Here is a 24819-nt window from a genome sequence, read left to right on the forward strand (position 1 = left end):
CGCTTCTGCTTTTAGTTTTCTTTCCAACCTCTTGTCAAGCCTTCTGCCCGTCCAGGCCGCATGCGTCTTTCAAACGACTTCCACACGCGCAGCCATTTCCACCGCCATCCACGTGTCCACTAACGTCTATTTTGGGGGTGCCGCCCAGAAATCGAGACCCTTGCTCACCAAGGTGCCGGACCCCTGGCTTCGCTGCGGCACCGCGGCTTTCGCCAGCCTTCGTGTGGAGGGCACGGCACTGTGCGGTAGGGGGCACCGTCCAGTCGAGTCTATTCCAGCGTCAGGCATCAGCACCAAGCTCCCCGCAGGCCTCTGTTGTCACTGGGCACGTCCAACCAGTTGACCTGACTTTGACATTGAACACACCGGGCCAGACACTCAGGTCAACGGTCTGGTGCTCGACCACTCCCCCACATGCTGGTGCTACTAGTACATACAAAGACCACCTATCGCTAGCCCCAGCATTGGCATGCCTTGTGCTCCATTGAGTTAACACACCAGACACACACACACACACACACACGCACACACACACACACTCTCTCTCTTCCCTCTTTGTCCGTGTCTCCCATTCACATCTCGCAAACTACAGTTGCAAAGGCGCAGAGGGCTTATAAGCCCCTTCGTTTTCTCGTTGGTGTCGTCGGGACCTGGTGGACGAACGGTCCTCCAAGCATAGCGACGCTCCCCAACTCTCCATGTCAATGAGACACTCCCCAACTCCAGCGTCCACACCATGGAGAGCGAGCCACCATCTGTCGATGAGGGGCGGTCGTCCCGCAGGGGACGCTTCATGGGCAAGCTCTTTGGCAAGGACAAGAAATCACAAGACAATTCTCCTGCCGCGTTGGACGCCTTCCTACACAGCTCTGCTGATAATCTCGAAGTCACCCATCCGCCCCCACCACCGCCGCCCTCGTTACCCAAGCTTGCGAAGCTCGACACCACCATATCACGATATCCACAGGCCTTGGCCGTCAATCAACAGGCTCAACAGAACCGCCCCATGGCCCCGGGAAAGATGGAGTCGAAATCGCCGAGGATAAGCCCCCGACCAAATAAGAAGGGCATGACCGTACGTTTTGCCGATTCATACCCAGAGATAATCGGCGAGGGCGGCGATGAGTCCGATATACCTACCGCTGAGATTGCAAGGAACAAGAGGGCGAGGCCGCCGCCGCCACCAGTCCATCGATCTCCAAGGCTCGGCCCAGCGGCACCACCAGCAGGAGGTCTCCGAGGGCCGGCAGGAGGACCGGTGGGGTTTCCGGGAGCAGGGAGCGACGATTTCCAGCCCAAACCGCTTCAAAGGACTCAGACGGGCTATTCGTCTATTTACGGACCAGAAAAGGAGGACCGAAATACGTCACTCGTGCCACCGGGTGCCAACGACCAGGGGACCGGCAACACCTTGGTGCCTGGAGGAACTGCATCGGCCAGATTTCTTGAAACATCCGCAAGGCGCGACGATCAGCGGAGATCTTTCATCGAAATACACCAAGCTCAAATGCGTGAGGCAGAGGGCAAGGCGTTTGCACTTGCTGCTAGAACGGCGAGTTCGACGTCTCAGAACGATTGGGAGGACGGCCCTCGACCTGCGGTATCGAATGTGGACGACTCTCCCGACTCATCCCGCCGGTATCCATCATCACCCTCAGCGCAGATGAAGAAGAAGCCTGCTTTGGATTACAGTCCTGCCGCCTCCATAGCGTCGAATACTTCTAGCACATACCAACTGTCCAACCCGTCCCAAACAAGCCTCCCAGTCCGACAACCTAGTGCTGCATCACAAAACGGCGCTCTGCCTGGAGGGTCTTCGCCTGGCCCGCCTCTTGGCCACCCGCCACCAATGGCTGCGAGATCAGCGTCAATTAGGCTACAGGATGCTGTTGTCTCGGCTGGAGAAGATGATGCCCTGAACGCCTTTGTCACGGGCACAAAACACTTGTTTGAGCTCTTTAGGCTACATGCCGAAACGATACAGCCGCTTTTGACTTGTGCTCCGAAAGATTGCGCACGCGCAGCCATATGGTGGTTCTTGAAAGGCAGGATGGGTTTGGAATCAGCCGTCCGAGAACGCCCAAATTCTCCCCAGTCCCAGATGCAGAATGAGCTGGACAGGCAACAAGCCTACTCAAACCTGGCCAAGGGCTATTGGCTTTGCCGGGAGGCGATACCGGAAATTATGGATGGACACCGGCTTGCCCCAGACGCAGAGATCACTGGAGTATCACAAAGCCTGGTCTCAGCACTGAGAAAGCTGTCACAGTCTATGAAGCGAAATGGCTTCCTCCCCCCAGAGGAGCCGTTTCTGCCTCAGACCATTGACAAATCGATATGGCTCGAGTACCCTTCCCTCAGCCAAGATTTGAATGCCCTTTTATCCGGAAACTGGTCATCTGGCTTGACTGCCACGCAACACCCAGTGTCTACATTGCAACTTCTTGAGGCTTTCCCTCTGGGTGACACCGTCGAGCACTTCAGCTATGGTCGCGTTATGGCAGATGCATTTCTGATGGAACAAGGACGAGAATCTCAAAGAATCTATTTGCCATGCATTCTTTCCATGGTCCGACCTCAAAAGAGTGCAGGGCTCGTGTTTATCATTGCTAGTCAAAACGGATGTGTGCAGTTGGCCATCCAGGAAAATAAGAATGTTGGACCAGTCTGGGAAGACCTTCGATGGCGGAATAATACTTGCGCTGTAGAAGTTCGAATGCCTCGAGGCTTCTTGTTGGTTGTGCAATTAAACCAGAGTGACTACAGGACCCTCTGGAACATGTACGATTTTGGATCAAAAGTGCAATCGACTTTGCGCCCTCGAAGCGATGAGCTTGTCGTATTCCGAAACAACCTGCGCTCTTTCCAGTACCTCGATGCAGACCCTCAGTCACGCGTTTTCCCCAGAGAAGCCGTACCGCAGTGCGACGTAGCTTTGTTCGAGAAGATATACAAGGAGAATGGCCCGGCAGGTCCACGGAGTTGGCATTGTGGATTTCGAATTGCAGTAGTGACGGGACCTCGTACCAGAGCCACCAGCGGTGTTCAGCATAACTTTCCCCCGCCGCTACCTGTCCAATTCGGCTTCTTCAGAGCCGAAGGAGACGCCCCGGCATTGTCGGTCAGGTTTGTTAATGGGAGACAAAAGGGACGAATGGTGTTTGTGTTTGGCGATGAGAAGGAAAGAGTCAAGTTCCACTCCCTTTTGACAGGGACGGCGCTGAATCATGACGAGAGAATTATGTCTGATGCGCCTCTCAAGAGCTTTATGATATCGCAAAGCCTACGTGAGCCGACTGGTATCATGTCTTTTAGTCGCATGCCTTGGAAAGCCGCCAGAGTGGTCAACGACGAGTTCAGCTCTAACGGGGACCTGCCGCCCACAGTTCTGGCAGACAGACTCAAAGTTATCCTGGAGTACCAGAACGGCACGGTTGCGGACAGAGTTAACGTCGCCCCCGGCGAGCTGCGAATGCGGCTCGAGGTATCAAATACATGTCTATTACGTGTTCTCCGCCAGCCGCAGCAGGATATCACCATGTCGGTCTCAGAGGCGCAAGTGTCAAAGGAACTTCCTACAAACCTGGCAGATGCTCTGCAACTCCTTAAAGCAAACCAAACTATTCGCTCATACGAGTTCAATAATTTGAAGGATCTTCACGAATTCCAAACCTCCATGACTGGATTTGAAGTCATATTTGACGCCATTGCAGCGACTTTTGCCATCTCGAGAAGACGTATGGTCGTTCCCATTCACAAAAAGTGGGAAGCGGGCCTTTCAAGAATCCAAGTGGTGAAATTAGAAGATAGACAACTTCAGTTGCTGGCGTTCTTCGAGGACTTCCAGCACGGCCACTGTATGAACTTTGTGCTCAAGGGCACGGATGTTTACGAAACCTTTCAACGAGGAAGCAAAGCCGGGCTCAGGTTTGTCGACGCCAAGTTCCCTTTACCACAGCTATCCGCAGACAAGGATTCGGACTATGATGACATGGCCTTTGTTTGTCTCGATCTACCAGATCTCCCTGGTGAACATGATGACATTTCTATCATGTTCGAGAACGAAGCAGGTAAGCACGGATATTGGAGATTTGCGCATCATGGCATAGGCATGGCACTGACACTAGCATGCAGATCGAGACCTACTTTGCAAATGCCTGCCTGCTACCCCCAAAGGGTCATCGAGAATCTCATCTCGATTGAGGTGAAGGAATGACACCTCCTTCAGCTACATACTGAGCAAGCTAAGCAAACCAAAGTGAAGAATCACTATTTAACAAATGACGAGTATCGCCAAGAGAGACGCATAAATTAACATGATCTGCGAAGAGGCACCCTTGTAGCGCAGGCAGCAGCTACTTAGACGAGAGGGTGAGAGTTTGCACGAATACCTAGTGTTGATTTCCCAAAGGATGGACGAATAACTAGATTTGAGAACAAATCAGCATAGGCCCACTTGACTGCTCATCATGTTCGAGACAGTCGGGCCAGCGAGGCGTTGAAGCGGAGCATTTGAACAACGACAGCCGTTACATTATTCCAATACACAATTTTTTTTTTCTGTACAACGATTGTAACCAATGGGGCAAGGGGTCTGTTGAAAAATACTACCACAAGTAAGATTTTGACTTGTGCTGTGCCGGGGTTTTGGGACATGGGCGTTTATTATAGGTTTAATCCGGAGGTGCATAATGGTTGCACGCAACCTCAGGAAAGTAGTAGTGGCAGGGACTGTTGATGGACATGCGACACAAAAATATCCGTGTCAAGGGCCATTCCGTTCCCTCAGCCAGACTGTAGAGGTTATAGAGGTGATGACCAAGTCGGCCTCTGGAAAACGAGTAGTGGCTTATGCTGTCGCAGTACGGCATTCACACAAGCGGGAAATTGGCTCATTCCGGAGCATCGATCTTGGAGCAAGAGCCAAGGCCGGCCCAGACAATATCAATGTGGTAGGTAGGATGAAGATTAGGCCCTGGGTCGGTCAGCGGAACTGGGCTGCATCTCAACAAAAGCACGGGGGTTTTCGGGGTGCAATAGAGGCAAGGGTAGCAGTGTTTCTATTCGCGGAAGAAGCACTCGAGGCTATTTGGTTGGCTGATTTGCAGAACGAGGTCTGAACGGAAATGGAGGGCAGGCTGCGAGGGTCTCTGAAGAAGGGTTGGAAGAGGGGCTTGGTGGTGGTAGTCGTGTCAGGTTCTAAGTAGAAGGCAATCAAGTGTTCACTGAACCGTGGACATTGGACAATGCACTAGAGATTTTGGCTGCATGAGGGAGACATGGAAGCATCTACATGACAGGGAACAATGGGCAGCCGTCATCAGGCCTATGGCAATCTGCCGTATTCCGATGATGGGCCAGATCCATCGGGACGCAACATGGGACATGGAAAGAAGCGGGAGCCCTTGGAGTCAATCTGACTGCAAAATGTCGTGCACTGGCGGGCGGGCATTCAATGTCGGGTCGTGAGACGTTACACCAGCCCAAGTACTCCGTAGTCCGTAGCTTATTCCCCAGACCAGTTCTGGCCATGTCGAGTTGAAATGTTGACGTCGATGTCGTTTGATCAGTCAAATCAGGCCTATGCATGGGCAAACAAACCCCGCCCCCACTAACGAGCTGACGTTATGGCGGGTGAAGAAGGCTCGGTGTTGAGACTGGGGTACGGAGGAGCACGGGCGAACAAGAGAGAAAACTAACGACGACAGTGTCGTTGGTCTACGAGATCCTTTCGAGTTAGCTTTGGCTGATGATAGAGTCAACCCCTCAGTTTGTCTTGGCCAACCCGGAGGACTAGACATGTGCAAGCGTTTGTCTGGCATTCCCGAACCCCCGGCTCAGCACGGCATCACGATGCGCTTGGGGCCGCCACTGAACTTGGGGTAGCTTCGCATTTGCCGTGTTTTTGGAGACTGGCAGAGGAGGTGACGACGGACTAGCGACGAGGTGGCGGGCGTGTGCGTTGAAATGTCCCCAGCGTCCCAATGTGATCCATGGTGCTTGTATTCCCGTGTTGCATGGAACTTTGGAGACCAGTACTCCGTAGAGTGTAGTGTAATGTCATGCGGCGGCGGAATTGGGCCTGCCTGGCCATTCATCTGTGAAGCTGCGCGAGAATCACAGACCAGTCAGTCATGGAAGTCGTGAGGTCGGGAGCCATTTCGGTGGTAGTTACCTCGGTAGGTATTGCAAGTGTGACATGGCTGGCTGAGCTGTGTACTTGTATGTATGATACGGAGAGCATGGCTTCGTCGATGAGGGGAGGGCCCAAGGTGGTCAAGGTCAAGTTGCTGCGCGCGTGGAGTAACAACTTGACTCAACTAGACGCCGTGTGGGTGCATGTGGTTCTAACATTGAAACATTGAAACATCAATTGATCCGCAAGGGTTGGCAAACGCTAAACCCGCAAATGCAGTAGCTGCCCGCTGAGCTTGTGTCTATCGAGTCCACCAGGCCGGACCGATCCATTGACCAGTTGAGTCCACCACTTCAGCTGCCGGCACCGGGTTGACCTTTTTTCTTTTCCGGCCTCGTGCCTGGTGTCCATTCTTCTCCTCCCTCTCCTCCCCTTTATTACCCTCGCACGCCTTGTATATCGCGTTAATGGGTTGACTCTAGACACCATCGTCCTTGTTTACGCTTACCACCTCCTAGTGCCCATCCGCAAGCCCGCCATTTACACATGAACCAGACCGGCCTACTTGCTCCGTGTCTACTTACTTAGAAGCAGGTAGTGACGCAACTCGTGCTATCCTAGCATTCTGTCCCACGGCTCCCTGTTCCTTGTGTATACTACATACATACTTTGCCTTGTTCAGCCAGGCCTTAGCCAAACGGCCTTCACACGTGGCCACGGCGAGATTCATAACTGGGGAAGCTCGGGATACGCCCATACTCAATTCAAGTACAGAGAACAGACAAGCGTGCCTCTTGGCCCACGCCCAAGCCACAATTGAGAAGGACATTGTTGGACTCGTTGACATCTTGGTCTTCTTCAGACCATCCAAGAGGAATACACGTGTAGCGAGTTGCACGGATCTCGGGGGCGACCAAGAACACGAGGCGTATCTCGCGGATCGGGCGGTGACGTTTCGACATTTTGGACTTGACCCTGCTTATTTGCCACCCACAATACTAGTTAGTTGGCGTGGTGGACTGGCCCTCGTGGTGCCTCCCGAGTTGCCCTGCATCGAACACAAGCCGGCTTTGAGAGTTGCCTCGGACAGAGACTTTGGGGGAGCAAACGGCACCTCTTTGAGCACGTTGATCATTCCGGTTGTTTGGGGATCCAGGTGCTCTGGACGACACAAAATACATCGGCGAGACACGCAGAAAGGCGCATTCCCCTGCGGCCAACGGAATCTGGAACGCCGACCATCTTTGATCTGGCTGATTGATCCGGGACCTACGGGAGCAGCCACAACATAATAGTAGCTGCAAGCTCGAGCTTGTCCGTCTGGCAACATCCGCCGCCAGAGCTCCACGAATCCACGACTTGCCGCCGCCGCCGCCGGCCTTTTCCTCTCGTCTCAGCTTTGTCTGCCTTCGTCTGTCGTCATGGTCCTGAGTGGCTTGGGGGGCCTGGTTTCGGTGCCAGGCCGACGTCGCGCCTCAACTGCTGCTAGTGAGTCGTCTGTTTCCAGCGTTGCATGTCCTAATCCAGCTTCTGCTCCCATTCCGTCCTGCCGCCTTCAATGTTGCCTGTGCTGCCGCTCATGCTAGGCTTGCGCATGGTTTCTGGGTGCTGTTTTTTTTTAAAAAAAAAATCAAAAAAAATCTTCAGCCATTAATTTTCTCGCGCTCTCTGTCTGTCTGTTTTTTTTTCAAGTCGTCTTTCATTGTTTGTTTCGCTCGCTGGTCGATCCCCCGCCCTGCCTCCGTCTTACCTCTAGCTTTGCTTTCCTGGACCCAACATTCAGGTCTCACTCGCACTTGCCTAGTGGCGCCTGGCCGTTCCTTCTTAAGCTGGCCACCTCCAGTGCGCCCGAGTCTCTGACCCAAAACCAAGCAGCGCCCTTGGCATCACCACAGACAAGACCCTCATTACTCGCGCAACACGTTTCCACAGTGCCACCCTGCTTTAGACTTCTTGGTCATCCGTCTTTGTGTTTCTTGTCCCTTTGTTCTTTGGTTTTACTTCTCACCTGCCAGACCGCCATGTTTTCTAACTGGCGCTCGCAACCCGAAGGTAGCGGCCATTCCTCCTCCGATGACACGAGGGTCGGCGATAACGATCAAGACACCCAGGTCATGGAACCTGATCAGGGCAATGGTAAGGCGATCATCGCGATCCTCTCGATCCTCAACTTGGAACCCTGCCAAGCTCGGCTGCCAGTCCTCGCGCCTCGTCTACTTGGCAGGCTTTCCCGCGCCAAACTGTTTAGCTAACCAGGCACAACGTAGTTCTGTCCCACATCATCTCACAGTTGCGACCTGGCGCCGATCTTAGTCGGGTCGTCTTACCTACTTTTATCCTCGAGCCTCGAAGCATGCTGGAAAGAATAACCAAGTATGCGTGTGCCCGGACTGCCCCGTGGTGGCTCTGACGAGCTGCGACCAATGTCGTCGCTATTTTGTTTGCCCGACTCTTGCTAACCGACATACGCAGTTTCATGTGCCACCCGGAAATGCTTCTTCAAATACCCGAAATAGACGATCCTGTCGAGCGCTTTGTTTCCGTTGTCAAGTTTTACCTCAGTGGATGGCATATCCGACCCCCGTCAGTTACCCCGCGACCCCGCGGCGCTTATCGTTGAAGAGACATCGTATCGCTAACCAGGCCATCAGAGGTGTCAAGAAGCCACTCAACCCTATTCTTGGCGAAATCTTTACCTGCTACTGGGAGCTCGGGAACAACAAGCGAGCATACTACATTTCCGAGCAAACATCGCACCATCCTCCAAAGTCGAGCTACTTCTACATGGCCCCGGACTATCACATTCGAATCGACGGTACCTTGAAACCGAGGAGCAGATTCCTCGGCAACTCTGCTGCTAGCATGATGGAGGGTGTCGCATACCTGAGCTTCTTGAATAGAGGGAAGAACACAGCAATTGGAGAGCAATAGTTAGTCATGATGCGGCTGCCATGTTGAGATCGGACCACTAACAAAGAGCTTTTAGCATTTTGACCCAGCCAAACATGTATGCTCGCGGTATTCTGTTTGGAAAGATGAAGTATGAGCTCGGTGATCATAGCTTTGTACGATGTCCAGAACTGGACCTGACCGCGGACATTGAGTTCAAGGTGAAGGGCTGGGTCAGTGGTACATACAACGCAATTGGCGGAGTTATCAAGCGGGAAAGCACCGGCGAGGTTCTTTATGAACTGTCAGGACTCTGGAGTGATGAGATGTTCATCAAGGATGTGCAGGCAAGTCCCTACCAGCGGGATAGCTCCAAATACACTAAACCTGCTAACAATCACTGCAAAAAGACCGGCCATAAGGACATGTTCTTCAACGCCATGACGTCTAAGCCAAGCTCACCAAAAGTTCGACCCTTGGCTGAGCAGGAGGAGCGAGAATCACAGAAACTTTGGGCTTCAACTGCAAAGGCTGTCAAAGAGAAGAATCACGAAGTGGCTACTGATGAAAAGACCAAGATCGAGGACAGGCAACGGGAGGAAGCCGCTGCTAGAGCACAAGATGGCGTTGATTGGCATCCGCGTTTGTTCCGACGGGTCAAGCCTGGCGATGGTGTTGGGGATGATCTCGAATGGATCATCCATACTCCAGTGTAAGCAGAACAAAGGAAAACACTCACTTATAACCCAGCGCTAACATGGAGCAGAGACCCAACGACGTCCCCCGAAGAGCAAACTAAACAGTTCTTGTCTATCTACCCCGTAGTTGATGGGCAAACCCTGGATGGCGACTTCGCCATTCCACCTCGAAAGGAAGCGAACGGTCAAGCGGAAAAGAATGGCGTGGCAGGTGACCTTATTGACATTGGTGGTGATGACCCGCCTACACAGCCAATAACAAACAATAAGTCTACTGAGATTGAGAATTTGCTAAACTCGACGGGAAAACCGGCAGAGGGCGCATTAATCGATTTTGCCGACGACATGAAGAAGGATTTACCAGCCGCCGGCGATAAGCCTTAGAGATGCTCATACGTCTTGATTACTACCACGGCTATTGAATACATGGGCTAGGGCGTTCTTGGCTTTTTTCTTTTGGTCTACAGAATAAAAATAATGACTGGGGCGCATTCCGAGCATATCGCGGACGCGAAGGAGTCTTAGAACAGGCTACATGACGATAAAATAGGGTGTCATGCATGATTGCGAAAGTGCCCTGACAAGCATGAAGGCATGGGCCGCAGCGTGCACGACAACGAGGGGAACACACGAAGTGGCTTCAACACCGGCACGACAAGAGAAATAAATACTATTTAGCCTTGTCGGGAAACTTCCGATTGGATTGATCTTGTGGAGGTACATGACAAGAAATCGTCAGCGTGATATCAATTCAGATAAACAACCCTGGAATATATATACCCGTCCTTTTTTAACGCCAATATATGTAGTACATTTTTTTGCCCTGGTGAAGCCATCATAACAATCCCCTTTAACCCTTCAAGTTGCCACATGAAACCAATGGCAAACGAAAAAAAATAAAATAAAAATCGAATAATAAAAAATAAATAAATCGTGGTTCCAAGATTTATCGTCTCTTGGACGCCTCTGGCGTAGGCGACCTGCTCATACTCCGCTCGTCCCGACCCCTCAGTCTCAACCACTTCTTGGTGCTAAGGGTCAAGTCGCGGTCCAGCTCCTCGCTCGGGTTCTTGCGGTGAATAAAGTTGCAGAAGCCGCCGCGGACGCAGCCCTCGCCCGAGTTGAGGCGGCAGCAGGCCTCGCGGAAGTCGGTGACGGGGCTGAGCTCGCAGTAGATGGGGCGGCCGGCGTACCAGCGGGAGTTGAGCTCGTCGCAGGCCTTTTGCGCGGATTCCTCGTATTTGAAGCGCGCGTAGACGTTGCCGATGAGGTCTGTCTTTTTTGTTAGCATATCTTGCTTCTTCCATTCTGTTGTGAGATGTTTGCGAAATCAATCAGCGCGCCATGGGGGGAGCCCTTGGATTGAAGAGGGAGGGGGGCCCGCTCATATACGTACGGTCGTTGTTGTTGTCACAGACGACTAGTTCCTCTAGCTCGCCGTACTTGCAGAGCTCGCACCAAATGTCTTCGTAGAAGGCGTCGAAGTGGTTCTGCAGCTGCGACGGGTTCATCCGGTTCTTGGGGTCGTACGCCGGGTTCTGGTAGAGGTTTGGCATGAGGATCGTCTGCGAGTACGACGGCTTGACGTGTTTGCGGGAGCAGCGGTCGCCGTGGCGGCAGGCGCCGATTTTCTGGGGACGGAGTGTTAGTACATCTTGGGCTTCGTTTTTTTTTTTTTTTTTTGGCGATTGGTGATGGTTAAGGGAATGAATGTGGTCGAGGGACGTACAAAGTAGAAGGAGCAGTTGACTTTGTCAAGCTCGGTGCCAAAGATTGAGGCTAGAAAGTTGGCCATTTTTGAAGTGAGGATCCCCCGATGGTTTGGGCGACGGTTTGGGGGGGAAATGTGTTTGGGATGCTGGGTGTTGAACTTGTGAAGCTTGGTGATGGAGATGGCTCTTGAGGTACAGGATACCGAATGACTTTGGGGATTGGGAGCAGCCTTGCGCCACGCAGGCTGGGTCACGTGCGTGGCTGATTTGTAATGTTGTCTGGATGGTTCTGTGGCGGTGCAGCTGCCATTACTGACGCTCCTGGGCTGGCGAATTGACGCGGCTACTGTCTTGACTTGCGGCGCGCCCACCGGACATCATTTCCAGCTGGGCAACTGGGGTCAATCCAACTGTCGGGGTCGGTGCGGCGGGACCTCTTTTGCCTCAATGTGATTGCTTCCCCTTAATTGCCGTGGTAAAGGTCACTTTTTTGCATAAGTGGCTCGTTCACTTAGTCGCTCACGGGTAATTGATATAACTTGTCCAAGTAAACCCCAACGAAACAAAACACCAGCCTGGCAGCATCACCACCGCCGCCACAAAGGGGGTGGGTTGGATTTCACCTGCGACGGTGCCGTGCGAGAGTCCTCGGTTCTGCCTCTAGCTACCATCGCAAAGGATGCTCTACCGAGGACGGACACCATCACATCATACCGGTTAAGAATCGAGAACTTGCACCCCAAACAGTAATCATAGCCTACCGTTGACATTATTGCTCCCGTATACCACTAGTACTCGATATACGAACCCGACGTTTACAAGCCATTCGTCGTGGTGGGATTTGCTCACCATGGATCAAGCCGACATTCCTGCGCTTCTGGCGCGGTTGTCCAGCGACGAAGATGCCGCGCGCAAGATGGCAGTCTTCAAACTCCAGACCTCCATCAACGACCCTTCTTTTGCCGACGTCTTCATATCGTCTGGTGGTCTTGTCGTGCTGCGCGGCCTAATCATGGAATCTGGAGGCAACACCTTGGCTTACTCGCTGCAGAGCCTCACGCGCCTCCTGGAAGTCGACATGGGTTGGGACATCTTCGAGGGGCCGTCCGCAAGCGCCTTTGTGGAACACGTCGTCGAGCTCATTGTCATTAATCCGCTGGTTAATATCCTCCGTGGAGCCATGTCGATTCTCGTTGCCCTCGTCAGCCATTCTCAGTCCAGTCCGCCCGCGAGTCCCAGCCCCGTTGGGTCGACACCGGGCTCGTTTGGATTCCGCGCCCTCAAGCCAGCTGTTGCTGTCTACCCGCAGTTCTTCGAATTGGTTATCCAGCAGCTACAGAGTGCTGACCATGCGCTGTGCGCCAATGCCCTCATGCTCATCAATGCCCTCATCCGCGACTCCATCTCGAACGGGTCTACATACTCTAGCACAAACGGCAGCACAGGGAGCGGTGGCGAGGACTGGGCAAAGTTGGTAAAGTGCCTGCAGGATTTGGGTCTCATCAAGGCCGTGCACCAGCTCATGCAGAGCTCCTCAATACAAGACCTGGCGCATCCGGTATTGGAATTCCAATCGCTCACAAAGGTGCTGCTGCGGAAGTGGCGGGAGGTTGTTGTTGACCTGGACCGGCCAGACCATAGACGAGCATTGAAGGGAATCCATCTGGCCAGCGCGCCAGAACGCGCCGTCAATGGACATTCCAAAGACGACGCTGCAGAAGGCGGCAAGAAGGATGGCCGAAAGCACAACCCCGAGAAGTGGAGGCGGCTTGGCTTCGAGACGGAGAGTCCCGCGCATGAGTTTGATACTACGGGGTATCTGGGCATGATGGACCTCACAGACTATGTCCGGAAGCACGAAGACGGGTTTCAAAAGCTGTTGCTTGAACAAGCTACAAGGCCCCTTCAAGAAAGATGCCCGATTGCAAGGGCCAGCTTAGCTGTAACCATCATCTTGTATCATCATTTCGAGGTCGATGGGGTCGAAATGGAGGACAGCAAGGGATATCAGGGTTTGGATGGGAAAGACCACGATAGATTATTCCGGCCATTGCTGTTGCAGTGGTCTCGTTTACACGCGGCCGGCTTATTGGGTTTCCTGCGCATATGGAAGGCCACTGGCGCCGAGTCGGATGACTTTGAAAAGGTGGCAGAGCTCGTCCGTATCCTCATTGAACAGGTCGTTGGTCGAGCGTCCCGGACAAAGGATATCCTCGAGGTGGAGGACGATATTCTGGAGTACGATATTGCGCAGCTTCGAGAGCTGCAGATGGAGCTGCTGGAGCTTTCCTTCGACGACACATGGGGCCAGCACCTGTACCAAGTGCGCGAGACGCTCAAGCAGGAGGCTCTGCAATTCGTCAAGGAGCAGCGGGTGCGGTGCCTTCTGCAGGGCTCGTGGTTCTGCAAGCCGGCATCTCACAACAAGGGCCGGGAAGATGCAGAAGAAGCCAAGGCCGTCTCGCCGTGGCGTTTCGCCAAGCTATCACACAACCGCCGGTACTTGCATTACGCAGACTTTGAGGAGCAAATGGCCCAGGATCCAGGCCTGGACGTGCTGACCAACAAGATGGACTTGGGCACCGTCAGCTCCGTGGGCTCCAACGTGTCTGCAACGGACGACAGGAGAAGCCACGCGAGTGGCTCCACGGTACAAAATCTGGCCAGCCATTCCAAAACCACCACCAAGATCACCATGTATGCCGGCGAAGTCAACGAGCACGGCGAGGCTGACGAATACCCCATGTTGACATTGTGGCCTACCAGCCACAGCCTAGCGTCGGAATGGCTCGACGGTTTGCTCATGCTGCTCAACCAGGCTCCAATCACTGCGGAGACGAGCAAGCTGATCAACTTGGTGAGCGAGTACGGCCTGAAGATTCGGTTGCTCAACGTCCGCATGGACTCGGCGTTTGAGGGGCCACCTCCAGGCGCTGGAGTGGTGCCCAGCCGAGCAGGACTTGACGAGGACTACTTTTTTGAGGTGTAGACTACAAGGCACAGGTCTACTCGATGTGTTACTTTTTTTTAACGGTCTGTATTGACTGATTGCTTGGTGGTGGTCACGCCGTCGTGCATTTCTCATATACCCCCGCCTTTGCGTTGGTTTCTGAGCGGGAGGACAGGTTGCCATGCATGGGAGTATTTTCCGGTCATTTTCAACATGTTAATATGTGGTTTAGGGCAGCATGTACGAGTACTCTGTTTCAATAGCAACACAATACCCGAGTTTCCCGACCATGTGATGAGCCATGTATACAACGCCAGAGGTGGTAAAAGTTGACGAAATCGAGAATCGTCGAGTCCCGCGATATCCATGCAGAGCTGGGGTCATCTCCACATAGTACATATGTATGTACTACTCCGTACGTGCTAGTAGTAGTATTACCGGGGGGACCGTTGTCCTCGGCTCAATAATCATGTCCTGTGTCGCCGAGCCCAAATGGCAAGTCTCTTGCGGAGTACGGAGCACCAATTGATGTGTTCTTGGTTGGACAGCAGTCTTGAGGGCATTGTTTGGGCATCGAGCTGCTCCGCGTAAAAGCTGGTCTCAGATGATGTCACTAGATCCCTGCCTAGGATCCTGGCCTTTGTAATGAGAAGGCGTGTATGGGCTTTGTGATGGATGTGTGAATTACCGGGTAGCTAGTAGGCATGTCTAGTATCAGCTAAGATTAACCTTTCTCCCTCTCTGCCCTCATGGTACGTTTTCTGCTTGTGAAGGCGGATCTTGCCTACCGTATCCGAAAGGCGGAGTCCCAGAGACAGGGAAGCAAGGGTTGATATTTCTGTTTGTTAATACAGAACTGCCTAGGTATGTACTTAGTACGTATAGGAGAAGCGAGGAGGGACTTGTTCGTTCCATCAGGCAGGCATGCAGGCACTTGACGACGACCTGCTTTTGATCTCGCGTCCACATGGATTGTTCCAAGATGTAGCTTACCGTGCCCTTTGTAATGGGCAGCTTGCATGACATTGGGCCGGACACGAGAGCCCAAGTAAAACCAGTAGACCATGAAGGCTGCTGCTAGTGCTGCTTTGCGTTTATGCCAAAGGGCACTTGGTCAATGTCAATTGGAGGCGGTGACGGTCGCCGTGCTCGAGCGGGTGGCAGCTTGCAGCGTGCATGAAGAGTGGACGCTGGGTGGATTAAGCGTCTGGCTGTTGACTGGCCTGTGTCGGCGTGCGGAGCAGAGCGCGAACAGAAGGAAAAAAAAAGCTTGGTCTCTGGCAATTGCCATCTTCTCCGGACTGCTAGGAGGTTGAGTTTCAATTCTCTTCCTTCATTCTTTCTTCTGCATACTCTGGGGACGGAAGGATGTGGTCTTTCTTGTGCGTCTTGCACGAGATTTAGGACTTTGCCATCAATTGATCGGAAGGAAGTCAGCAGTATTACCTTCCCAGGTGGGTGTTCCCGTGCCCAGGTTGCCAGGTACCCAGTACTCCGTCCATCCCTCGCTGAGGACGCTGGAGCCTTGAGCACTTCAGCTGCTGGTCGGCCTGTGCACTGCCATCTGCCTGGCTGGGCCAGTTTGAGCTCAAGGTATGTCGAAACCCGTTCCGCCAGAGGTCACGGTTTGAAGCCGTCGTCACTGGCCAACGACCTGTGTTCCTGTCTTGCTGCAATTGGCTTTGGCCAACCAGACATTGCACGACTCGGCCTGCGCTGACTTTGCTCTCAGGCACGGAGACCCTCGGTGCCCAAGTACACAAGCCACTCGCGCAGCTGTCGCCAGCTGCTGACTAAACCGTGGGGACGCTGTCACAGTGGGCTCCTGCCGGGCAGGTAACGAAGCACCAGCCAGTCAAATCGCTGCAAATAGGACAAGTCTCCGGTACACCGCACGCCGTGCGCCGTGCTCGTGCCAGGGACGCGGCGAATGACCCGTTGTCGCCTTGCCCGCGAACTTTAGCAGCCAACTTCTTGCATTCTTGCCCCTGACAAGTACAAGTGACCAACGTCCAGCATTATTTCATTATTTCACAGGGATCGAAAAAAAAAAGTTTTGGACTATCCTCATCTTACTCCGACTCTCACCGGCCGACCATATACTATCTCTCTGCGTGCTTTGCGACAGCTGCCTTTGTTTCTCCAGCTAGACTACCTAAGTTACCAGGTGCTCCCTTGCCGCCCTAAAATCCCTTGGTATGTTGCAAATCTCATCCATCCATCTCCCTTGTCTCGAGGATCTCTGCACCCCTTCGACGAATCAGACTCTTCGCGTGTTCCTGTTTCTGTTTCTGTTCTTGATTTTGAAATACCAAACACCCTCTTCTGGCCTCTGAGACGGGCAGCTGTGTACCGAGTACTCTTGCGGCAACTCGTCGCGACTTGGGCATTACGTCTCAAACTGAATCCTTTACGATAGGGGTGGAGCTCCGGCTGACGTCGCCTTTTGACAGTGACATCTAGGCACCAGCGAAATACCTTCATTTTTATTCCAACTCTCGGCTCGTTGGCAACTCGTTGAACCGCTTTATTCATACAGACTTTCAGCCACACCATTCATCACGTCACAATGGCTCGTATTCAGATCCCCCTCGACGCTCTGACGTCGCGTCTGAACTTGGGAGACCGCTTCTCAGGCTTCACCTCTGGCCCTTTGACTGGTCGCTTCGCCAACTTGCGGCCCATCTCTGAGTTTCTCGACTTCAAGCGACTCTCCAAGCCCGCCAACTTTACCGAGATGCAGTCGCGCGTCAATTACAACTTGAGCCACTTCTCCAGCAACTATGCTGTCGTCTTCTGCATGCTGAGCCTTTACGCTCTTCTGACCAACTGGCTCCTCTTGTTCGATATCATCCTCGTGGTAGTCGGTATGTGGTTCATTGGACGCCTGGACGGCCGCGATCTTGAAATTGGCACTTTCCGTGCCACTTCCTCGCAGCTGTACACGGGCCTTCTCATCGTCGCCGTCCCCTTGGGTCTGATTGCCTCGCCATTCTCGACCCTGCTTTGGCTGATCGGCGCTACCGGCGTGACTATTCTTGGTCACGCTTCACTTCTGGACAAGCCCATCGATGAGGCTTTTTCAGGGGAGGCGGTCTAGGTGGTCGGCCGCGAGCTCCCAAATTTGCGCCCCAATGGGGAAGACCATCGAGGCGCGGGCGGAGGAAAACTGATGGGGATGCTGCGCACTATAGCTCTAGGGTGGAAGAGCTGGGGACCGAAGGGGACGAAACAGATGTACAAGGCGGTAGGTTGGCCATGCGGCGAGGCACTCGTTTTGTGAGCGATTCTCTTCAATTTACGGGTGTGGATTTGGGTGATCGGGACAGTGGCACGTTTCGCCGCCGACAGTTTGGCGCTTCGGAAGATGACAGCGATGCGACTTCGGACGAGAGTGATAGTGAGGGTGACTCGGATGATAGTGAGGATAGTGAGGACAGCGACTATCTCGATTTGTCGGGCTTGAGTCCGGAAGAGAGGGAAGAGGTCCTGGTTCAGTCGGCGATGCAACGAATAAACCAGGCTCAAGCCACTGGCCAGACCGATGTTCATCTAAGAAAGGAAGAACTTGAGGCTCTTGCACAGCGACGGAAACGTATGGAAGAGGAGGAGCGAGCGAGACGCAAGAAGCAGCGCCACTCGGGAGGCGGGAGTGATCGAAAGAAGAAGTCGGAGCAGCGGATAGCCGTGCCATTGACACAGTTCGCACCGGTCTCGCGCAAAAAGAAATCGTCACTGCCGGCATCAATGGAGTTTCCCCCAAGACAGGATTCCCTTCCGCGGCAAATAGCAGGCGGCGACCTACCGGCAGATGGTCGTGACCGACAAGGATACCCACCCATGGGATACTTCCCGCCTCCTTCTGCGTCTCGTTCGCGACCTCGCTCTGGGACAAGCTCATCGCAACGGCCGCCCAGTCGCGCGCGCGACGAGTACGAATACAGCTCCTCCCGACCACGCTCATCAGTGGGCTCTCTCCGGGATACTCACCTTGATCCGTTCCAATATCAGACAGCAGGTCCGCACGCGCCATACCCCCCGGGCGCTGCAGCTGCTTCTTCGAGACGGCATGCGTCGGGACCTTCCGAGGTCATGCATGACCAACGTCGGAGCACGGTGAACCCCCCCGCAGCTAGGAGCAGCCACGGGTCCAGGCGAACCAGCTACGGCGGGGACACCAGTGACGCCCACAGCTCAAACAGCGAGGACAGTAACAGTGATGGTCGTGTGCAGCCGCCGATTCGGGAACCAGTTAGTAAGACCAGGGAAAGGGGTCGGAATTCGACAATAGTCGTGGAGGAGTCGCCTGAACGTGTAAGGAGTAAGAAGAAGTCATCGTCGCCAGTGAAGCGGAAGCAGGTTGCAGGGAAGAAGAAGAAGAAGTAAGCAAATAATCGGTGGCGTATGTCCGCATGATACCTAATCCTGAGAATACTTGTAATTGAACGCATAAACTGCAATGTGTGGTGCCTGGGTGTATGTCGTCACAAGCTATCCCGTGCGAGGGCGATGGATACCTGTGAATGCAAGAAGCAGTGGACAAGTGCGGCCATGACAAATGAAGCCGAGTCGGGAGTGTAAACGCAGCAAAATAAGAGAGTGGAAGAGAGAACAGGTTACGCGACTCCCGTGTTGGTTGCGGTCCGTCGGCGCATTGCCACGACACAACGACTAAGTCGACGTCAATATCAATTGAACCTACGGAGTACCGTGTACGGAGTATGCCTGGGTACCAAGGTAGCTCCGGAGGACGGAGAACAGCTCCGCCAATCCCTCGCCCGTCGGCAGCCACTCGCAGCCTCGGCTCTGCCCGCAGATCCCTGTCTAAGCTCCCCCCCTCCTCCAATCAGCTGCCTCACGACCCCAAAAACCCTTGGGCCAAATGTACCCAAAGTTGTCAATTAAACCGACTCGACCTCACTAGACATGCAACTACCTGCTACCTTCATCAACCATCACCACATGCCACACATCCAAGCACAAAGCATCAACCGCAGACACCCGAACACCGACGCCGCCGCAGCAAAAAACGAAGCATGCCGCGCCCCCAATCGCCCAGCCGGTCCAGCACAGCCAGCGGCCCTGGCGGCGGCTCCGCGAAAACCGCAACCAAGCGCCTCCTCAAGGAGATGGACACATGGCGCAAGGAGCAGAGCGACGAGAAGGGTATCGAGCGGCTCGGCCCCATCAGCGACGAAAACCTCCTCGAGTGGGAGAGCGTCATCAACGGCCAAGGCGTGGGAGCAGGCTACGACGGCAAGGCGCTCCCCCCCCCTCTCCTTTCCCTGGAGTTCCCTTGGGGAAATTCCGCGCCCTTTTCATGCTAACAGGCTTTTGTCCAGGCGGACGCTGGCTCGTCTCCATCTCCGTGCCGCCGACGTACCCCCTGCAGGCGCCCAAGATGCGCTTCGTCACGCCCATTGTGCACCCCAACATTGCGCTGCAGACGGGCGAGATATGCCTGGACCTGCTCAAGGACGCGTGGACGCCGGCGTACAGCGTGCTGGAGTGCGTGCGCGCCGTGCGCATGCTGCTGAGCTGTCCCGAGACGGACAGCCCGCTCAACGTGGATGTCGCGGCGCTGCTGAGGGGCGGCGACGTCGTTGGCACGCGGAGGCTCGTCGAGTGCTGGTGTGCCGATGATGGGGGGAGGTATGACGGGCCGTAGGGGTGAATGGTGGCGCTTGGGGAGCAGTCATGAGGGTTGGCTCATCTGTGATTTTGTACTGGGCCACTTGTGCGATTCTGGCCTGGATGAAGGGATACTTGGGTTTTTTTATATGTGCTTGTTTTCTTTTCTTTTGGAGTTGGGATAGTCGCCGGGATTGCCAATGACAAAATTGTATATTGAGGCGAGACTCCTCAGAATTGCATGCGGGCATGGAATTTTATTGGAGCGATGCTGTGCGCTTCAAATCGAATTCATTGTAGGATATTTGGATACAAGAGGAACGCACCATGGCCGGCGTATTAGCACAAACACTATATGAATATCCGCACGCGGAGTTCAAGTCATGTCAGGATGAATTTACTACGGTCTATCCCAAAACCAAACCCTTCGCTTCCCGCCCCTCCAAAGGTCGTGTGTATCTTATAGACATGAAAAAAAAAGTAAAACAAATAGTTTAAAGAAACACAACTGTCATGTGAAGAAAGCTCTCAGCAGTGGAACAAATCCACCGCGCCCGTACTCCTGCCCAACTCTAAAGGGGTTTCAAAGTAGGAAATAGTAAAATATTCCCCCCTTTTTTTTCTTTTGCCTCCCAGCGACTTTTTCTTCTTCCTCTCCCCCCCCTCTCCATCTCTGCTAGAAATAATAATAGCAATAATAAAAAGATGCTACAAGAACGCCGCCACGCCGCCAATTTGGCCTGCACTCAGACCAGGGTTGCCAACGGGATGCAGTATATCAACTTTCGTTCTTTTTGATGACGCTCCTTGATATGCCCGAGGACGCAACCTGCACATAGCCATGAAACAGGCCTCTTGGAACTGTGCAGGAAATTCCCATCTATACGATATTCAGCACGGAATGAATTTGTCTTCCTCGGCTTCTCCTTCTGCTGTCTTCTTTACTCGTTATAATGGTAAACCTAATTCAAGTCAGTCTCGTCGTTACGCCACTTCAACTGACGCCGTGCGTACCTTGTAGTTGGGGAGACCGTAAGGCTGCCATCCTAATCTCTTGGCCATCTTGGCAAAGCCTTCGGTCTCAATGAGATGGTAAAAGGAAAACGGGGGAAACATGGCGCCGTCGCGGTGGACATCGGCCTTGACCAGCAAAGCAGTCCCTCCCACGCCGTCAAGAGGAATAGCAAGACTCTGGTCACCACCGTCGGTGGCCAGGTGAGCCATTAGAGTGCGATATGTGGCCATTTCGGGGTATCCCTCGAGCAAAATGTCGTCAGGACCCATCTTGGAAGCCATCTGCATAGCGATATCACTGTCTTGCCAGCTATTGTAATCGTATGGCCGTTCGTCCATCTTTTTCTTGTCGTCGTTGTAGAAGCGCTGGAAGCAGTTGGGAACAATGACGTCCTTGTTGTGCTGGGCAAGATCTTGGATCAAGCTTGCTGGAGTCTCGACAACGTCAGAGTCGAGCCACAGGACCCAGGAAGTCGCAGGACCCAGAGTGGTGAAGAGCAGAGAGTTGCGAGCCTTGGCCATGACTGCCCTCCTTGGCTTCTGGTTGGCCATCTTGTGGCGCTCACTCTCATCCTGTGATTCAACGGCTGGGTCAAAATCCTGGCGCAGGATGATGATGCTCTTGAAACGATCCTTGCCCGGGCCGCGCTTTTGGGTCTTCTGGATCTGCTGCTGCAGGGCGGCGGTGGCAGCATTGCCCTCCTTGGTCTTGGGGAGGATGAAGCCGAGGGTGATGAGCTCGTGAGGGTAGCTCAGGCGAAGCAGATTGTCCCAATACTCCTGGTAGAAGCGCGCCATTGGTGACAAGATCAGGACATGTTCTTGGTTCTCGATGGGATTCGCAGTAATTGTGACATTATTAAGGTTGTATCGAATAACGGGCGGGGGGCCGGTCTGCAGACCAGACTTGGAAGAGGACTTCTTGTACGGTGAGGTAGGCGGCGAGAGGTGATGCTGAGCTGTGACGGAGGGCAATTTGCTCGGCGTGGTCTTGGTTGAGGGAGAGACAAGAAAGAACAGGATGAAGATGCAGAGAACGAGGCCAAGAAGGAGAGTCAAGGGATTCGCCTTCTTGAGGCGGACTGACCCCATGGGTCGAGCCATGGAGGCTGTATCTGCGCGGGAACAGGAAGAACCAAGAAACTACGCGCCTAGTCGTCTCGATGTGCGTTGAGATGGCTTGGAACGACGCTGGGATAACGTTGACGGATTGCGACAAAACGCGGCGTGGCCTACGCAGATGACAGGGGCATCAAGCAACGGCAGCCAGTGCAACCGGCCAGGACACGCAATGAATTGTGCGGTCGTCGAACGGGTCGGCGCAATGTGTCGGGAAACAAAAAGAGGCAACAGGCAGGCTGCAAGCCAGCAGTGAAATGAATTGTGGTTGTTGATGCGAGTAATAAGGGACTGGACTAAAGGAATCATCAAGCGAAGCGAGCCTGGGAAAATAAGTACGAGGCGATGCACCATAGAATTGAAGCCCGTCCCAGCGGCGCGCCCCATAAATCAGGTACCTCCTACTCAAGTACCGAGCTCCAGTGTCTGACGGGCTGGCCTGGTGGTCTGGTGGTTCTGGTGGCCTGGTGGTCTCTGGTGCAGCTTGCCCAGCCTCCTGGGCCGTACGTCAGCAACAGTCTGGTGCCATGCCAGCATCAGAGTACCGCACATCTAGGTACCTCCTCAAGTACTAGGTGCCCTCTCAGCCCGCTGCATCTTGACATGTGGCCATTCTGGGTCGGCCGTACCGACTAGCACCACCCAGGAACGCCCTCCACTGTACAACTCGGGCAAAAACTGGGGCTTCTGTTCCTCTGAGCTTCGCCAACGCCGATCCTGGAGACTCGCCAGGCTCCTTATCCAGAATTCTCCGTCCTCTTGATCCCAGCATATATCCTGTGCTGTCCTGTGCTGTCGCAACACATTGCAACTCGCAAGGAGCCCTCACTGCACTGCCCACAATGGCTCAGAATATGGACCGTGGCCTTGACGAGATCATTGCTGAAAAGGTATGTTTTTGTGCCCGACTCGCCAAAACCTCGAGCAGCCTGACAAAACCATCCAGCGAACCAATGGCCCTCGAAACCGACGCGGCGGTCGAGATACCCGCCGTCGCGACCGTAATGACTATCCCCGGGACGGGGTAAGAAAGGTGGTCTATTTCCCTTCCACTGCCTGAATCTCCAGACCCTCGAGAGTCGAGACCCTGTTGTGCTGACCTTGCCGCCTTGCAGGTTGCATCATCCTCCTCTCCTCGCAACTGTCTACCCGGCGGGTTGCCTTGGCCCGCCTCTCATTCTGTCGAATCGATGCATACAGCGCCTTGACGATGCCGACAGCAATAATCCTCTCCTAGACCTATCGCTAACCAGCTCTTTTGCCTCCCTTCAACAGTCAACCCGCGATGATCGCCGCAATATAGACAGGTCCGTCTTGTGCTTACAGCTTCTTGCGCTGCCCGAATTTCATCAAGCTAACCTGCTTTTGTAGTGAATGGGTTCACGACCGATACGATGAGAGCGGTAAGAACCGACGACGGTGTCATCAGCTTTACTTGCCATCACAAGCTCATCTACTTGTGCAGAATCTCGTCGTGGCCCCGCACCTCGACGTCGTCGCGAATCTCCAGTCAGGTATGCCATGGATCCCCAGATGCTTAGTTTTTGTACCACAGGCTGACCCTAGCCACCACAGTGACAATAAAGGATCGAAAATCCGTGCCGAGAATATCCATTACGATCTCACAGAGGAGGATCTAGATGTACGTCACGCAAAGACCATGCACGTTCCTGCAGTGCAACCTAACATGACTATAGGAACTCTTTGCTAGGATTGGTCGTGTTTCGAAGCTCAACTTGCGATATGACCGCGCAGGGCGCTCAGAGGGCGTCGCATATGTCACATATGAGCAAAGGGAAGATGCTGAGGAAGCTATTAAACAGTTTGACGGCGCAAACGCCAACGGTGAGTTTTATTGCTCCCAAACCCCCCAGCCAAGAGCGCTTCTAATTGGACTTGACAAGGGCAACCGATCCGCCTCACGCTACTCCCTTCACGGAATCCATTCGATACTGCAGTTATGCCTGGCCGTCCACTGGCGGAGCGGATTTCAGCCCCCGGTGGCAGAGCCCGCTCCACTTCCCCTCGCCGCAGACTTGAAGACGAGGACGCTGCCCGCAAGGGAATTGATAGATATATCCCTGGAAGACGCTCCAGAAGCCCTATGCCCCGACGCTCAGGTGGTCGCGGAGGACGTCGTCCTGGTGCTCGGCGTGAGGGCGGGAACAATAGCAACGAAGGTGGTCGTGGCGGTCGTGGCAACCCAAGGGGGAAGAAGACGCAGGAAGAACTCGATGCTGAAATGGCAGATTACTTTGGGGGGAGTGGTCATGACTCTGCTGCGGCGGATGCTCCGGCTAACGGTGCAGCGCCGGCCACCGAAGCTGCCCCGGCTGCGGTCACTGACGATATCGACATGATCGAATAGTGGCTGTTTTTTTCTTTTTCTTTTTGAATCACCCATGTATAACACCTGAAATGTTGATTGTTGTCGGTTTTCCGGCTTTGGCGAAGGAATAGCTCTGTTAGTGCGTGTGGAAAATTCCGTTTCGTATCTGTGTTTTTATCCAAGATCCAAGACGAGTCCGGTTCGCTGGTACACATGGCGGCGCTCTCGTACTATCCCCGTAGATATTCACCTGATGACTATTTCGGCTCCATTTCACATCATGTGTCGTTAGTAAAACTGCCATGCAATCCATGTGTATTGTTGTACTATATAAGCAAAGT

General features: G+C 53.8%; 9 protein-coding genes across 9 annotated transcripts; 7 read left to right on the forward strand and 2 right to left on the reverse strand.

Moving 5' to 3' along the window:
* Positions 1 to 736: 736 nt before the first annotated feature.
* Positions 737 to 4208, forward strand: G6M90_00g012640 (uncharacterized protein; the record flags this gene model as incomplete). Its single annotated transcript, XM_014693773.1, has 2 exons — positions 737 to 4070; positions 4135 to 4208. The coding sequence occupies 2 exons, from the start codon at positions 737 to 739 to the stop codon at positions 4206 to 4208; spliced, it is 3408 nt and encodes a 1135-aa protein (XP_014549259.1).
* A 3949-nt stretch (positions 4209 to 8157) lies between these two features.
* OBPALPHA (Oxysterol-binding protein-like protein OBPalpha) lies at positions 8158 to 10107 on the forward strand (the record flags this gene model as incomplete). The annotated part of the gene is made up of 6 exons (XM_066129732.1): positions 8158 to 8272; positions 8404 to 8509; positions 8609 to 8719; positions 8788 to 9066; positions 9123 to 9737; positions 9792 to 10107. The coding sequence occupies 6 exons, from the start codon at positions 8158 to 8160 to the stop codon at positions 10105 to 10107; spliced, it is 1542 nt and encodes a 513-aa protein (XP_065985573.1).
* Positions 10108 to 10669: 562 nt separating this feature from the next.
* On the reverse strand, positions 10670 to 11518 carry U2AF (Splicing factor U2AF subunit; the record flags this gene model as incomplete). The annotated part of the gene is made up of 3 exons (XM_014693771.2): positions 10670 to 10995; positions 11120 to 11354; positions 11453 to 11518. 3 exons carry the CDS (start codon positions 11516 to 11518, stop codon positions 10670 to 10672), a joined length of 627 nt encoding a protein of 208 aa, XP_014549257.2.
* Positions 11519 to 12285: 767 nt separating this feature from the next.
* Positions 12286 to 14424, forward strand: ELMO1 (Engulfment and cell motility protein 1; the record flags this gene model as incomplete). The annotated part of the gene is made up of 1 exon (XM_014693770.1): positions 12286 to 14424. One exon carries the CDS (start codon positions 12286 to 12288, stop codon positions 14422 to 14424), a length of 2139 nt encoding a protein of 712 aa, XP_014549256.1.
* Positions 14425 to 16954: 2530 nt separating this feature from the next.
* YIP3 (Prenylated Rab acceptor 1) lies at positions 16955 to 17485 on the forward strand (the record flags this gene model as incomplete). Its single annotated transcript, XM_014693769.1, has 1 exon — positions 16955 to 17485. One exon carries the CDS (start codon positions 16955 to 16957, stop codon positions 17483 to 17485), a length of 531 nt encoding a protein of 176 aa, XP_014549255.1.
* A 158-nt stretch (positions 17486 to 17643) lies between these two features.
* Positions 17644 to 18771, forward strand: G6M90_00g012690 (uncharacterized protein; the record flags this gene model as incomplete). Its single annotated transcript, XM_014693768.1, has 1 exon — positions 17644 to 18771. The coding sequence occupies one exon, from the start codon at positions 17644 to 17646 to the stop codon at positions 18769 to 18771; it is 1128 nt and encodes a 375-aa protein (XP_014549254.1).
* Positions 18772 to 19421: 650 nt separating this feature from the next.
* On the forward strand, positions 19422 to 20053 carry PEX4 (Protein PEROXIN-4; the record flags this gene model as incomplete). Its single annotated transcript, XM_066129733.1, has 2 exons — positions 19422 to 19641; positions 19728 to 20053. The coding sequence occupies 2 exons, from the start codon at positions 19422 to 19424 to the stop codon at positions 20051 to 20053; spliced, it is 546 nt and encodes a 181-aa protein (XP_065985705.1).
* A 904-nt stretch (positions 20054 to 20957) lies between these two features.
* On the reverse strand, positions 20958 to 22134 carry MNN9 (Mannan polymerase complexes subunit; the record flags this gene model as incomplete). The annotated part of the gene is made up of 2 exons (XM_014693766.2): positions 20958 to 20978; positions 21031 to 22134. 2 exons carry the CDS (start codon positions 22132 to 22134, stop codon positions 20958 to 20960), a joined length of 1125 nt encoding a protein of 374 aa, XP_014549252.2.
* Positions 22135 to 22991: 857 nt separating this feature from the next.
* alyref (THO complex subunit 4) lies at positions 22992 to 24517 on the forward strand (the record flags this gene model as incomplete). The annotated part of the gene is made up of 7 exons (XM_066129734.1): positions 22992 to 23173; positions 23265 to 23456; positions 23521 to 23552; positions 23615 to 23663; positions 23725 to 23791; positions 23847 to 23994; positions 24054 to 24517. The coding sequence occupies 7 exons, from the start codon at positions 22992 to 22994 to the stop codon at positions 24515 to 24517; spliced, it is 1134 nt and encodes a 377-aa protein (XP_065985686.1).
* Between the last annotated feature and the right edge of the window lie 302 nt (positions 24518 to 24819).

Source organism: Metarhizium brunneum, chromosome 1 (assembly GCF_013426205.1).
Source record: "Metarhizium brunneum chromosome 1, complete sequence".
Classification (NCBI taxonomy): Eukaryota; Fungi; Ascomycota; class Sordariomycetes; order Hypocreales; family Clavicipitaceae; genus Metarhizium; species Metarhizium brunneum.